Source organism: Amphichorda felina (genome assembly GCF_050947745.1).
Source record: "Amphichorda felina strain 45539 chromosome Unknown scaffold_1, whole genome shotgun sequence".
In the NCBI taxonomy this organism is placed as follows: domain Eukaryota; kingdom Fungi; phylum Ascomycota; class Sordariomycetes; order Hypocreales; family Bionectriaceae; genus Amphichorda; species Amphichorda felina.
In genome coordinates this window covers 770,950-784,378 of record NW_028145049.1, presented here as the reverse complement: position 1 = coordinate 784,378, position 13,429 = coordinate 770,950, and the positions used below count along the sequence as shown (strand labels likewise).

The 13,429-nt window shown below is 53.2% G+C and overlaps 5 protein-coding genes across 5 annotated transcripts; 3 read left to right on the top strand and 2 right to left on the bottom strand.

Annotated features, from left to right (window-relative positions):
* Positions 1 to 116: 116 nt before the first annotated feature.
* On the bottom strand, positions 117 to 1,803 carry MDM31 (mitochondrial distribution and morphology protein; the record flags this gene model as incomplete). Its single annotated transcript, XM_083189753.1, has 2 exons — positions 117 to 1,510; positions 1,572 to 1,803. 2 exons carry the CDS (start codon positions 1,801 to 1,803, stop codon positions 117 to 119), a joined length of 1,626 nt encoding a protein of 541 aa, XP_083053612.1.
* A 930-nt stretch (positions 1,804 to 2,733) lies between these two features.
* Positions 2,734 to 3,632, top strand: PNO1 (pre-rRNA-processing protein PNO1; the record flags this gene model as incomplete). The annotated part of the gene is made up of 3 exons (XM_083189752.1): positions 2,734 to 2,809; positions 2,863 to 3,014; positions 3,075 to 3,632. 3 exons carry the CDS (start codon positions 2,734 to 2,736, stop codon positions 3,630 to 3,632), a joined length of 786 nt encoding a protein of 261 aa, XP_083053611.1.
* A 1,317-nt stretch (positions 3,633 to 4,949) lies between these two features.
* ENO1 (enolase acuN) lies at positions 4,950 to 6,495 on the top strand (the record flags this gene model as incomplete). The annotated part of the gene is made up of 5 exons (XM_083189751.1): positions 4,950 to 5,073; positions 5,133 to 5,386; positions 5,449 to 5,540; positions 5,596 to 5,646; positions 5,700 to 6,495. 5 exons carry the CDS (start codon positions 4,950 to 4,952, stop codon positions 6,493 to 6,495), a joined length of 1,317 nt encoding a protein of 438 aa, XP_083053610.1.
* A 2,686-nt stretch (positions 6,496 to 9,181) lies between these two features.
* Positions 9,182 to 10,498, top strand: FBA1 (fructose-bisphosphate aldolase FBA1; the record flags this gene model as incomplete). The annotated part of the gene is made up of 4 exons (XM_083189750.1): positions 9,182 to 9,289; positions 9,376 to 9,486; positions 9,561 to 10,331; positions 10,409 to 10,498. 4 exons carry the CDS (start codon positions 9,182 to 9,184, stop codon positions 10,496 to 10,498), a joined length of 1,080 nt encoding a protein of 359 aa, XP_083053609.1.
* Positions 10,499 to 10,938: 440 nt separating this feature from the next.
* Positions 10,939 to 12,253, bottom strand: kes1 (OSBP family protein; the record flags this gene model as incomplete). Its single annotated transcript, XM_083189749.1, has 2 exons — positions 10,939 to 12,126; positions 12,185 to 12,253. The coding sequence occupies 2 exons, from the start codon at positions 12,251 to 12,253 to the stop codon at positions 10,939 to 10,941; spliced, it is 1,257 nt and encodes a 418-aa protein (XP_083053608.1).
* Between the last annotated feature and the right edge of the window lie 1,176 nt (positions 12,254 to 13,429).

Genomic DNA, 13,429 nt, shown 5'->3' with positions numbered 1-13,429 from the left:
ATCCAGCACATGAATCCCCCACTGCCCATACTCTCCCTATTCGTACAATAGTGACCTTCCCAAAAGCAACGCTTAACGCCAACCATAGACACATAATAAGGAGCAGAGAGACTTTCTTATACCACATTACCGGCCATACCCATGAACAGAGCATGGACAGCCAAGGAGAGGGTCCAGAAACCCACTTTTTTGAATCGCCGGACGCGGCTTTGCTGATTCTCAATGTCCCTAGCAAACGCGTCGTACGTCTCTGCCGACATGTCGTTCATTAGGCCGCAGTCGTACGCGGTCCAGCTGCCGTCAAAGTCGCTGGCGCGCTTCACGATGCGACATGTGATGGGGATATACGTTTTCTTGGCGTTGATGTAGGCGACAATGGGACGCACAAGTGCCTGGTTGACGTAGGTGAGATCTTTGGTGAACAGGGGCACAGCGGCCTTGACTTCGTTGAGGTGAATTCGGAGGTCCATGAGGAGGTAGCGACGGTCGTCATCAGAGACCGGAGGTTCCTCTGGGGCCTTCTTGGCTTCTTCTTCCGCCTTGAATGCCTCGGTGAGGTGGCCTGAGCGGAAAATCTCTGGGGCGCTGTCATTAACATTCCGGATAAAGCGGTGGCGGTTGGAGATGACAATCTCCTCGAGTTGATCGTAAAAGTCCGACATGACCTTGGTGATACCCTCGTCCGTCTCTGCAGGGAAAGCAATGTCGGCGATTATGTCGACATCTCCCTCGTATATCCACCCAAAGGGTCCTTCGACGTCTCGGTTGAGATGATCAATCTTCAAGCCGTCAATCCGCAATCGGCTGAACTTCTTCCATGCATTGGCTTCTCCGAAACCAACTGATTCCGCGTGATTGTGCCTCGAGACTGAGCCGTGGACTTGTTTAGGGTGTATAGTGAATAAGGAGCCATCGTAAGATCCCGACATGTGGTTTGCTGACAAAAAGTCATAAAACAGCCACTGCTTTCGAAGCTGAGGCAGTTCGCAAGAATAGATACTGACCGGAAATGGACGGAAGCCATCCGGTTGGTGAACAGTCAACAACAAGTCTTCAAGTTTGAACGACTCAATCTCGAAATCGCCCGGTTGGTGCTCGTGGCGATGAGAAAGGGGGTCGCCGTCATCCTCCCAGCGAACTGATGTCCGATCGATAACCCCCCTTACGCCCTTAACTTCCACATCTTTGAGCACCCCTTTCCCATTCCACCAGTTGAGGAACGACAGCGTGACATTGACATTGGCAATGGTCACATCAAACTGCGTGTAGTTTCCGTCATCCTCTTCGTGGTCTGGACTCTCCAACTGAGCCCCTCTCGCCGCGGCGACTGCAGCAGCATCTGTCGAACCTTTGCTGACAGAAGATGTCATCTGGCCGGGTCTGCGCGAAACGAAGACGTTGCGGAACGATATGACGCCATCCCTCCATTTCGGAACGATGGCGGATTCGAAGATGACTGTGACCCCGGCAGACTGTGTTAGGTAGTCCCCAATCCAACTTGCCAGTGTTTCTAGAGTGACATTAGTAATTTTTTTAATTCAAGGTTGCAAAGAAGCGTTCCTGCCGCTTACCTTGCGCAAAAACAGTGTTAATCGATAGAATGACGAGCGAGAAGAAGGTCGTGGTCCCAACCAAGATCCATACTAAATGGCCAAGCATAAACCAGGACACAAAAGCCCCCCATTCGTCAGCATTCCATGGGCGCATAGACCGGATGGACATCCACTTGAATCTGACTTTTAATCGTTGTCGGAAGTTAGTCGCGGCGGCTAGGAGCTCCTCTTTGGTCGGACGATGAGGCATTCTGGAGAGGTTCAGATACTTCGATACAGACGAAGTTAATGATTCTGCTTCCAGCCCTTCTTTTCCTTGGCCTTCTGTTGAACCATCACCGGCTTTGCTTGTCGAGGAAGATTCGGTATTGCGAGGTCCATCTTTCCTGGTTTCGTTAGACTGTCTCGATGAGAACACGCTCCCGTCCTTCGCCGCATCTCGTTTCGAGCCGCTGCTATATGTCCGCAATTGAAACAGTCTTCGACTATGGTATTCATTCGTAGTATTGACGAGATTATCGACGTGTCGAAATGCGGAACTTGGGGGGGGTGAAATAGGAACCCCGGTCGGCCATCGCAGAGAGTTGCTGCCTCCACGACCTTGAAATTTGCTCTGGAGCAAATTGCCTGGAAAAGGTAGCAAATACTCGCGGTTATGGAGGTATCTCCAAGGCGTTATCGATGGAGTTGGCGCGGAGGATGGGCGGAGTTGCAATGGAACCCAATCAAGAAACCTGGAAGTAGGAGCAGGAACGCGGACATGGCTGGAGGATTTTGGCAATAAGCGCCCTGTCAACCATGACGGGATAGCTTTAGACATGTTTCCAACTCATGGCGTCCAGCAGGCCAGAGATAGACAGCAAAAAGGCTGGCAACTCGCAAGGGGGGAGCTTTTCAAGCGAAGTGATGTCGAGCGCCGTTCCCAGCTCGAGGAAAAGTCATGACGCGCCTCGGATCAGTGGCATGGGCTGCCCAATCGATAAGCACCGATAAGATACCACAAATTTTTGATCTTTATCGCAGTCAGTGGCAGGTGCCACCCCACGACACCCAGGATTAAGACGATTTGACCATTCCTCTCGACGTCGAGCACTTACAGCGGGCTCGAAAGAAAGACAAATTTGTGTCAAGTGTTAATACTGGAACATTTCGCTTTTCTTAGCCCGACTTGACCGCCAATATGCCGGCACCTACGGCCCTGAAGAGGGTGGATGATGCCCCGCTTCCTGCAGATGTGGACGTTCCTATGCCTGAAGGTACGAGAATTTCAGAATGCCTTTAGTGCAGATGCTGACGGAAAGGCCTTTAGACAACGCGGGTGTCGAGGCTGAATTTGTTTTGGGCCAGTCCGATGAGCAGCCAGTTGATATGGACGCTGTCCTCCAACCGGTGAAGGAAAACGAGGATGCCATGGCTATCGACGAAGAAGGACGCCCACAATTTGCGCCTTCAAGAGACATCGTACGTCTTATTCTCCCACATTCGGAACCCAGGATCAAAGTCTAATCTGTATGATAATAGGATCCCGTGACACGAATCGAGACGCGAAAGATCCCCGTCCCGCCACACCGCATGACGCCTCTGAAGCAATCCTGGAACTCCATCTATCCTCCTCTTGTGGAACATCTGAAGCTCCAATGCCGTATGAATATCAAGCGAAAGACGGTTGAGTTGAGGACATCCAAGCACACCACCGACTCTGGAGCTCTGCAGAAGGGGGAAGATTTTGTCAAGGCCTTCACTTTGGGATTCGATGTTGACGATGCGGTGGCGCTCCTCCGTCTAGACGACCTCTATATCGAGACGTTTGAGATTAAGGACGTGCGGACGATGCACGGCGACAGCCAGTCTCGTACCATTGGTCGTATTGCTGGCAAAGACGGAAAGACTAAGTTCGCGATCGAGAACGCCAGCAGGACAAGAATCGTCCTGGCAGATTCGAAGATCCACATCCTGGGCGGGTTCAAGAATATCCATATTGCCCGGGAGTCAGTCGTCAGCCTTATTCTAGGAAAGCCCCCCGGAAAGGTGTACGGCAATCTCAGGACGGTGGCGTCCAGAATGAAGGAGAGGTTCTAAGCCATGATTACGACGATGGGATTCGTGGTTTCTTCCAGGCTGGCGTTTAGGTGGGGGTTTCGGTACGATTTCATTACGACTGGCGGTTTGCCCAAAAGAGCCTTTCCGTTTGCACATAGAGTCACTTTTGAATGGAGCTGCGACTATCGCATTTACCCTGAAGGTTCGAAGAGAATCTAGTCCGGTGTAGGGGAATACGGCCCGATATGATCTAGGCATCCCGGTTCATGCGTGGATGGTCTCAACAAACTTGCCAATTTCTCAATGCATATTATTTTAGGGATCCAAATTTCGCTCATGGCTGATAAGTGCGCTTACGGCGGTTGGTATCATTAAGCATATTTAGTCACGGCGGCAAAAGACCCTGCGACAACGGAGACGGAAGAGGGATTTTGGAGTTTTTTTCAGCCAACGTTGAGTCTTGGAGATGCGGTCCATTGGGGGTCAGTCTCTCTGGCAGCGTGGGGTGGGAAAATAGCGAGGTACTCATAGCTATGCCCAGATGATGCGCAATTTTTGGTAATGCTCTATTATCCGTAATCGTAGGAAAATGTGAGTGAGATCATTGTTGCCCCTCCCCCTCCGAGCCCGCCCTCAAGAGGCTGAGCCAGAGGTGAGAGAGCTGTGCCCCACCCCCTCCATTCACCTGCAACCTGCGACGTACGTAAACAGCGAAATATGCACATGCAGCTTTCAATAATCCACATAATAAACCTTAAATAGAACGCTATTGGTGTTACCTTGACATGGTGTGGGCCACATCTATGGGTTTCGAGACCGATACGGCTTAGCTGTTAGTGTCCAATTGAAATTTACCTGTGTAAACCAGTACGGTTGGGTGCTCCTACTAATCCGGTCCTCATATTTCTTCTGGGAACCTTCTACTCCTCCTCTTCTCCTCTCCCTCTAATCTTCACCTTGCGTCCATCTGATCACCTGTCTTCCTGGAATAGTTCTCGGAAGTTATCTCCACCCAAACAAAAGGTACGACATCCCATCTATCCAAGTCCCCAGCATTCGAAGCTTCCAGTTTGCCTACCCCGCCACAAAAGAGCTCTCTGCTGTGTCTGGACAACTCCGAAGAGAGCTACTGAGGTGCTCTATTGTGATGGGATTACTCTCTCGCTGTGAGGCGGCCTTCGGGTTTCATGCGGGATAGAGTTTACTGTTTCCTGTTTCCCGCTTGACTCCTCTCTGCGACTTTGAGCCACTTACACTCATTCTCGAGCATCATGATGCTGCCCCGCGCTCTTTTGGGAATACCTGGCTGACAGCTCACCTCAAGAAACTCTCTCAACACCAGCATCAATTGAAACCATGGCCATTACCAAGGTTCACGCTCGCTCTGTCTACGACTCCCGAGGCAACCCGACCGTTGAGGTCGACATTGTCACGGAGACTGGCCTCCACCGGGCCATTGTCCCTTCTGGAGCCTCTACCGGTTCGTCCCGACCCTCCCCGACACGTCGGCCCGTAGCCAGCAATAACCGAATGAAACAGGACAGCACGAGGCCTGCGAGCTCCGTGATGGCGATAAGTCCAAGTGGGGTGGCAAGGGTGTCACTAAGGCTGTCGACAACGTCAACTCCATCATTGGTCCCGCTCTGATCAAGGAGGGTGTTGATGTGAAGGACCAGTCCAAGGTCGACAAGTTCCTCAACGGCCTCGATGGTACTCCCAACAAGACTAAGCTGGGTGCCAACGCCATCCTGGGCGTCAGTCTGGCCATTGCCAAGGCTGGTGCTGCCGAGAAGGTAAACAATGCCAGAATATTCTGCACTTGGCGCAAGAGCATCACCAGCTGACATTCATTCAGGGCGTCCCTCTGTACGCCCACATCTCCGATCTTGCCGGGACCAAGAAGCCCTACGTTCTCCCCGTCCCCTTCATGAACGTCCTCAACGGAGGGTAAGCATCCAGGGCTCCCTTGAGCACAGCGCGAAGCGATACTGACGTTACCCAGCTCCCACGCCGGTGGCCGCCTTGCTTTCCAGGAGTTCATGATTGTCCCCAGGTAAGCCAGACCCAGAAACTCATGGGGAGAGAGTCCGTGCTTACTCTTCTCAGTGGTGCTCCCAGCTTCACTGAGGCTATGCGCCAGGGTGCCGAGGTGTACCAGGCTCTCAAGGGCCTTGCCAAGAAGAAGTACGGCCAGTCCGCTGGCAACGTTGGCGATGAGGGTGGTGTCGCTCCCGATATCCAGACTGCCGAGGAGGCCCTTGACCTCATCACCGAGGCTATCGAGAAGGCTGGCTACACTGGCAAGATGAACATCGCCATGGACGTTGCCTCCAGCGAGTTCTACAAGGAGGCTGAGAAGAAGTACGACCTCGACTTCAAGAATCCTGAGAGCGACCCCACCAAGTGGCTCTCCTACGAGCAGCTCGCTGCTCTGTACGGTGACCTCTGCAAGAAGTACCCGATCGTCAGCATCGAGGATCCCTTTGCTGAGGATGACTGGGAGGCCTGGAGCTACTTCTACAAGACCCAGGACATCCAGATTGTCGGTGATGACCTGACTGTCACCAACCCGCTGCGCATCAAGAAGGCCATTGAACTCAAGGCCTGCAACGCTCTGCTCCTCAAGGTCAACCAGATTGGTACCCTGACCGAGTCTATCCAGGCTGCCAAGGACTCTTATGCCGACGGCTGGGGTGTCATGGTCTCGCATCGCTCTGGAGAGACTGAGGATGTCACTATCGCTGACATTGTCGTCGGTATCCGGTCTGGCGAGATCAAGACTGGTGCTCCCTGCCGGTCCGAGCGTCTGGCCAAGCTCAACCAGATCCTCCGCATTGAGGAGGAGCTTGGTGACCTGGCCGTCTACGCCGGCGCCAACTTCCGCACTGCTGTCAACCTGTAAGCAGCAGCACGAAACTGATGAGCTCACGGGGTATGAAGGACGGATCAAATTGCAATGGGCATTACTCGGGGGCCTATACATAGTACGATATCTCTAGGAGGGCGGTAAACCCCAAAAATTCTACTATACTTTCTGTTTTTTATTGTACTACCCATCGAAAGACAGTAATCATAAGAATCTAAAAGCGGGCACAGATATCTATAAGGTCCCGGCTTTGATAACATGTATAGCTCTATCTCTGATGGTGTTATAGGTAGGCTGCTAACTAGTATAATAACTACTGAAGTATCAGATAAGGGTTATATAGTAGCAACATAGATATAAAATAGATCTAATGGAACAGCTTTATGTAAAAAAGCACTAATACGATAGCTGCCCATGCATCAAGCAGCCGTTCCAAGATTCTGGGCCACAAGAACACAGCATCACGAACAACAGATAACATAGCCAGGTAGGGCCCTACGTTTGAAAAATAGGGTTCTGCTGATGCAAAAGCTGAGACTTACTCTCTCGACGTCCCGTTGACAAGAGCATACTTAGTTGAAGGCAGTAAGTACTTTAGGTTGGCATATTATTCCCCGACGGCCCACCAATTCCAGAGGCCACTTAACGTCCTTACAAGAGTGAGTATAGTACGGCATTACCTCACAGCTCAGTGGGACAAGTACCTGGCTTAAACAGTCGGGAGCCTCTACTTTGTCGTGAAATGCTCGTACGACACCTGACTGGACGTACACTCATTAAATATGCATCGGAATCCGTGAGTAAGAGATTCCTTTTCGCATCTTTCTCACACAGAAGGGCCAAACAAAGCTCAGAGTCTGGTTCCCGTGATGCATGATTTTGAACCCTCCCTTGGAACCTCAATTCAAGTTGCAAGGGAAACTAGACGATCATAATACTATGCAAGGAGGCGAAGGAAATATCCATGAGTGTCGCTGTATTACTCGTAGGTAGGTTGTATTATTACTCTACGAGTGCGGCAAGATTCGGGATTGGGGGCCTGTCGGGGGGCATGGAAGCGGGGTTCATTGATCGTCGCCCTCACACCAGGGGATCTGGATGGTGGGATGGTGGGGCAGCATCGACTTGTCTCGCGACGGGTTGCACGAACACACCGGGGGCGCATCGTTCGGGACCCGATCTTGAATGCGGGCACATGATGGGATAGGTAAGTAATACCAGGGGCATTCGAGCGTTTTACACTTCCCGAGGTGGTCTTGAGCCGTCACAAAGCCGTCAATCGATTTTCTCCACTGGTGACCCGAGTCTCTTGGTTGCCCCTCCAAGGAAGGGCCTCGGAAAACGGAGAATATGGACGGGAAGTTAAGACACGGCCATGGAAGAACGTCCTCTCACCTCCCAAGGGATCGAGTACATAGCTGCCTGCGAAGAAGACTCACTAGGTACTAGCAATAGTAGTAATACTTGCGTAGTAAGTCGTACTTGGGGATCGGAGCATGTCCCACGTCGGTGTGCCTACTCTGGTATCGTGGCTTCCAGTTGAAACCCCTTCGAAACGATTGTCTTGCCAGCAATGGAAGAGCTGGGGAGCTGTTCGTGGGCGAGTCAGGTTTTTTAAAGCCCACCACGGAGCTCCTTCCCCAGTCCTAGGCCGCAATCGTGATCTCGGAAAGCCGTTGGCGCCAAAGCGGCCGAGCATTAAGGCGCAGTTTCCGATGGAGCAGGAGGCATATGCTCATCCCGCATGTTTCCGTCGTGCGCCCCGAGACAGCCCATCCCCGTTCGGCTGTGGCAGGGACGCGCACCGTCGGCAATCAGATGGGCATTGATTTGACGACGCGGATGGGGACTGGCTAGGCTCTGGCTTGGTCTGGTCTGGAGTCCTGGCGCGGCACGACAACGGGCTATACCAAGGTCCAAAGCTCACTATGACATACATAAATCGGAGCCCCTCCCCCTCCCCTCCTCCACGATCCTCGTTCCTGGAGCTTCAAATTTCCTGCATCCCGCAACAAGTACCTCGCTGCACCAGCTCGTGTACTACTAATGTAAGTCTTTCACCCACTGGCCCCTCTCTCCCTCGCCCTTGCACATACAACAACTGCCAGCACAGCTGTCAAGCACAGCTGTCACGGAAATACACAAGAGGAACCCGGCCACAACGGGCCATGAGACGGAGATACATACCAGAAATGGCCCAAGTGGTCGAAAAAAGCTCGCCAAGTGTCTTGGACCTAGCCATGTCACTGGCCGGTGCAAATTGGGCGCAACTGGGTGCAACTGGGCGCAACTGAATGCAACTGGGTGCAACTGGGTGCAACTGGGTCGCATATATCGCCAGCCGCCAATTGCGCTCGAGATGGCCATGACCGATGACGGCGGCTGCAGCTCAGCTTCCGCATTGTTGGGAGCAAGCAAAAGCCTCATCGAAGCTGTCACCTCAATCGCCTACTGCCCCTCATCAAATGTTATCGATAGTCGCGGCCGTGACGACCAGAAAACCCCGCGCTGCCACTACCCAAACTCTATATCTCGATCAGAAGGCTTCTGATTTAACTATTGCTGACTTCCTTCGTTTGCTTTCTAACAGACATTTCTATCCCATACCCAACTTACTTACTTCCCAGACCCTGCGCCTCCCTAGCTCAAGGTCTCGACTTGCTCTCTGACGACATACGTACCTTTGATATCCTTTCCCCCTCACACAACCACCACCGCAAACATGGGTGTCACCGATGTTCTGAGCCGCAAGTCCGGCGTCATTGTCGGCGATGACGTTCTCCGCCTGTTCGAGTACGCTCGCGAGAAGCAGTTTGCCATCCCTGCCGTCGTAAGTGGGATACCTCGGGCTCGCCGTTGCTTGCCGGATGCCCATATCGAGCTTAGGATAGGAGCTAACTGATGTGCCAATGACAGAACGTCACCTCCTCTTCCACTGTCGTCGCCACCCTCGAGGCTGCCCGTGATGCGAAGGCCCCCATCATCCTCCAGCTGTCCCAGGGTGGCGCTGCCTACTTCGGTGGCAAGGTAAGCTCAGGGTGCAAAGCACAAGCCCCGTATCTTCTCTGCGCTACGCCTCCGATTGCTAACAGCAGATCCAGGGTCTTGCCAACGGCGACCAGTCTGCCTCCATTGCTGGCTCTATTGCCGCTGCCCACTACATCCGCTCCATCGCCCCCGCCTACGGCATTCCCGTCGTCCTCCACACCGACCACTGCGCCAAGAAGCTCCTGCCCTGGCTCGATGGTATGCTCGACGCCGACGAGGCCTACTTCAAGGCTACTGGCGAGCCCCTCTTCTCCTCTCACATGATCGATCTCTCCGAGGAGTCCGTCCAGTGGAACGTCGAGACCACTGCCAAGTACCTTAAGCGCGCCGCTCCCATGAAGCAGTGGCTCGAGATGGAGATTGGTATCACTGGTGGCGAGGAGGATGGTGTCAACAACGAGGACGTTGACAACAACTCCCTCTACACCCAGCCCGAGGATATCGAGTACATCTTCAAGACTCTCCGCGAGATCTCTCCCTACTTCTCCATCGCTGCCGGCTTCGGCAACGTCCACGGCGTCTACAAGCCCGGCAACGTCAAGCTCCGCCCGGAGCTTCTGGGCCGCCACCAGGCCCATGTCAAGAAGGTCTTCGGCCTCGAAGAAAAGCCCGTCTTCTTCGTCTTCCACGGCGGATCCGGCTCCTCCAAGCAGGAGTACCTTGAGGCCATCAGCTTTGGTGTCGTTAAGGTCAACATGGATACCGACATGCAGTTTGCTTACTGCGCCGGCATCCGCGACTACATGCTCAAGAAGAAGGACTACGTCAGCACTGCCGTCGGCAACCCTGATGGCGACGACAAGCCCAACAAGAAGTACTTCGATGTAAGACGACCTCCAAAGCCCCCCCCCCCCCCTCTTTTTTTTTTTGGTTCGTAGCAAGCTTACTGACTACTTCATAGCCCCGTGTCTGGGTCCGCGAGGGTGAGAAGACTATGTCTGCCCGTGTCACTGAGGCTCTCAAGGACTTTAACGCCTCTGGCCAGCTCTGAGTCTCTCAACCATCTCACCTGCACGACCGAGGGTCACAGTGGGGCCACAAGAGAAAGAAAAGCATGGATACCTTTAATAACTGACCGAGTGCTTTAAGCACAGAGTTTATACGGATCATGGCATAGCTCAGGTAGTCTCACCGCCTTCAATCGAGGAGGGGTATTGATTGACCTACGAGTGGATAAAATGAATAAAAGTAAAAACTGATATTGAACCAAGCCAAACTCGAGCGATTTGCTTATCTATGTGCTCCAACGCTGTGTAACAGGCGTGATAAGCCACACTCTGCCATGCCATGCTTGTAAAATTACCCCTGACCACCAGTGTCGTACTCTGCCACACTTGGCTCTTGAGCCCTCTTGTTTCTTCTATGTAATAATGGCCGCCAAGTTGACGAGGCCTCCTCCTTCCGACGAGTCTTCTGCTCATGAGGGAGATGCTAACGCCCCAAGAGCTCTTTTTCAATCTTCTCTACGTCCTCGCTGCTCAGCTTTTCCGCTGCTGCCTTTTCCGCCTTGGCAAGATCAAACCTCCATAGGCCACCGGTCTTGTCGGCGTCGCCATCCAATGGGACGCCAGCAGAGTCGCCTAGCCATTTCAGGGTCTCGTCCTGGCCCTTAATCACGGTGAAGTATCGTCGCTCCCAGACCGCACCCTCCGATCTCTCCTTCGTACGCTTGTCGCGCTGGGCCTGCTCGATCTTGCCCTTCTCCACAGATGTGGTGTCCATGTCCCCCTTGGAGATCGCTTCTGCGACCCGAGACCACGCGCGACGGGTCTCTAGGGGATGCTGCTCCTCGATCGAAGCGACCCGAAGTTCAGTCTGAGCAGTGTTGACGGCATCGTAAACTTCTAACGGAGTCTTCTTCTTTCCCAGACCCTCGTGGAGGGTAAGCTCTTTGGTCCATTGCCCAGATATGCTGTACAAGACTTCTTTGTCCTTGTCCTCCTTTCCGGTAGGGAAGACGGTGGCAGAAACAGTGTTCTTCTCACCGCTGACCCAGCCCTTCCCGCTGAACTTGATCTTAGAAGTGTAGCCCGTCGAGCTCGTGATGTAGGTTTGACCATCGAGTTCAACAAAGGGGGCACCAAAGAGCAGGCCCTCAATATGCAGGCCGGGGAGGGTTATTAGGTACTTTTCCATCTCCTTCTTGCCTCCCGATTCGATAGGGATCGTCAGGACCGCGTGACCAATCTGTTTGACAATAATGGTGCTTTTGAAGGAAGCCTTTTGGGCGTTGTAGCCCTCGAGCTGAATACCAGTCTTGTTGTTCCGAATGCAATAGGCCGTCACCGGCGGATGGTGGCTGACCTGTTCCGAAATGAGGGTTGTCTCTCCTGCGTCATCGGACCATGTCCCAAGGAACAGCTCCCCGAGAAAGGGGTTCAGGGGCTTCTTTTCGTTTCCATATTTCTCGCTCCTGCTGGCGTATTGGTGCTTGAGGGTAGACAGGAACCACTTGAGCACGAGGGCAGCTCGCTTGGCAGGGTCGGGCTCGGCCGCGGGGGCTGTTAAGATCGACGGGTGGGTTGCCCAGTAGGCAGAGAACTCGGTGAGGGATTGAGCCGACAATATAAAAGGAGGGGCAGTCAAGGACGCGAGATCGCCGTTAAACGACGCGATGGACTAGGGTCGGTTAGAACCTGTTTTCTCATGGTGAGTTTGCATCCCTGGGGGTATCTACCTTGATGAAGGCCGACCAACTGCCGTTGCTAGCTTGCGCTGCAGGCGTCCCAGGCGCGGGGGAGGCCATATTCTCGGAGTGCTCCTTGTGTAGGTTGACGACAAACGATGGCTGCGGGGTCGCGCTGGTGGGGTATTTGCTGGTGTGCAGATGGAATTTTGAGAAAACACAGGGCTGAGTTCAGTTGTTGGGTGCGAAGCGACCAGCAGTTATCGAAATGATGTTGCGTCTGCCGGGTTGCAGGAGGGAAGCTGGGACGTCTTGGGGGTGGGAAGCCTGTTGGGGCGATGCCACGAATCGTGATAGAGAATGAATAGTCGTGTAGCGATTCGTGCAGATCAAATTGCCCTGTGGCCAGTTATGGCAGGCGGAGTCCAGCGCCCCGACGTCATGCCATCTTCTGATGAGCTTCTCCACGCGACGCTCACACGACAAACAGCAGCATTTAGGTCATGGGGGACACATGACCTCCCATCACGACCATGAGGGCTCAACTATGATGCCTATCGAGCAACGAGTACCTATGCCTGATCTTTTTCTGGGGGTTGGTCGATCTCGTAGAGCTACGCGGGGACCTTCTGCCCTAGTAGTACCCGGACTGTAGCCACCCAAAGTTGGCCGTATTGGTCCCAATGAACAAGGACGGGAGTTTCTCGCATCGCGAATTTACGCTACAATTATCGTGATTGGGTTTAACTATCAAGATAAACTGCTGCGTACTAATTACTAATGGCAAGATGGCATTCTTGCGCTTGTTTGTCAGACCAACCTTTAACGGGGCAACCTGGTCGGGTTTATGTTTCTCCTGGAAGTTCAGCTGTCGTCGGCTTGACCCGGGTTGATGACAGCATCATCAGAGTGGCCATACCGCTCGAGCCAAATCCTCATCCAGCTCCATCTCTCGCACTCTGAGCGCACTCTGTCTTTTGCCAAGAAATCCCGGTTCCGGCGTGCCAAGTGCACTCTATAATTCCTCCATCACCCGCGCCTTGATCTCTTTTCAAGCTGGCCGCTTTATTTTGGAAGACACCGGGCTCGGCCGCTGATGCTCAGAGCACTACAAGCTCTCAGCGTCAGCAGGAGACTATGACCGACCCTCCCAGGAAGCCGGAACTGACGCCTCAGTTTTGCTTCTCGTCTGGTGCTCTTCGAGGTAGGATATTTCTCTGGTGCGACGCCGCTGTGTTAACTAACACAATACTCAGAGTTCCTGCGCCTCTCCAGGTCATCTATTGATGATTCTAT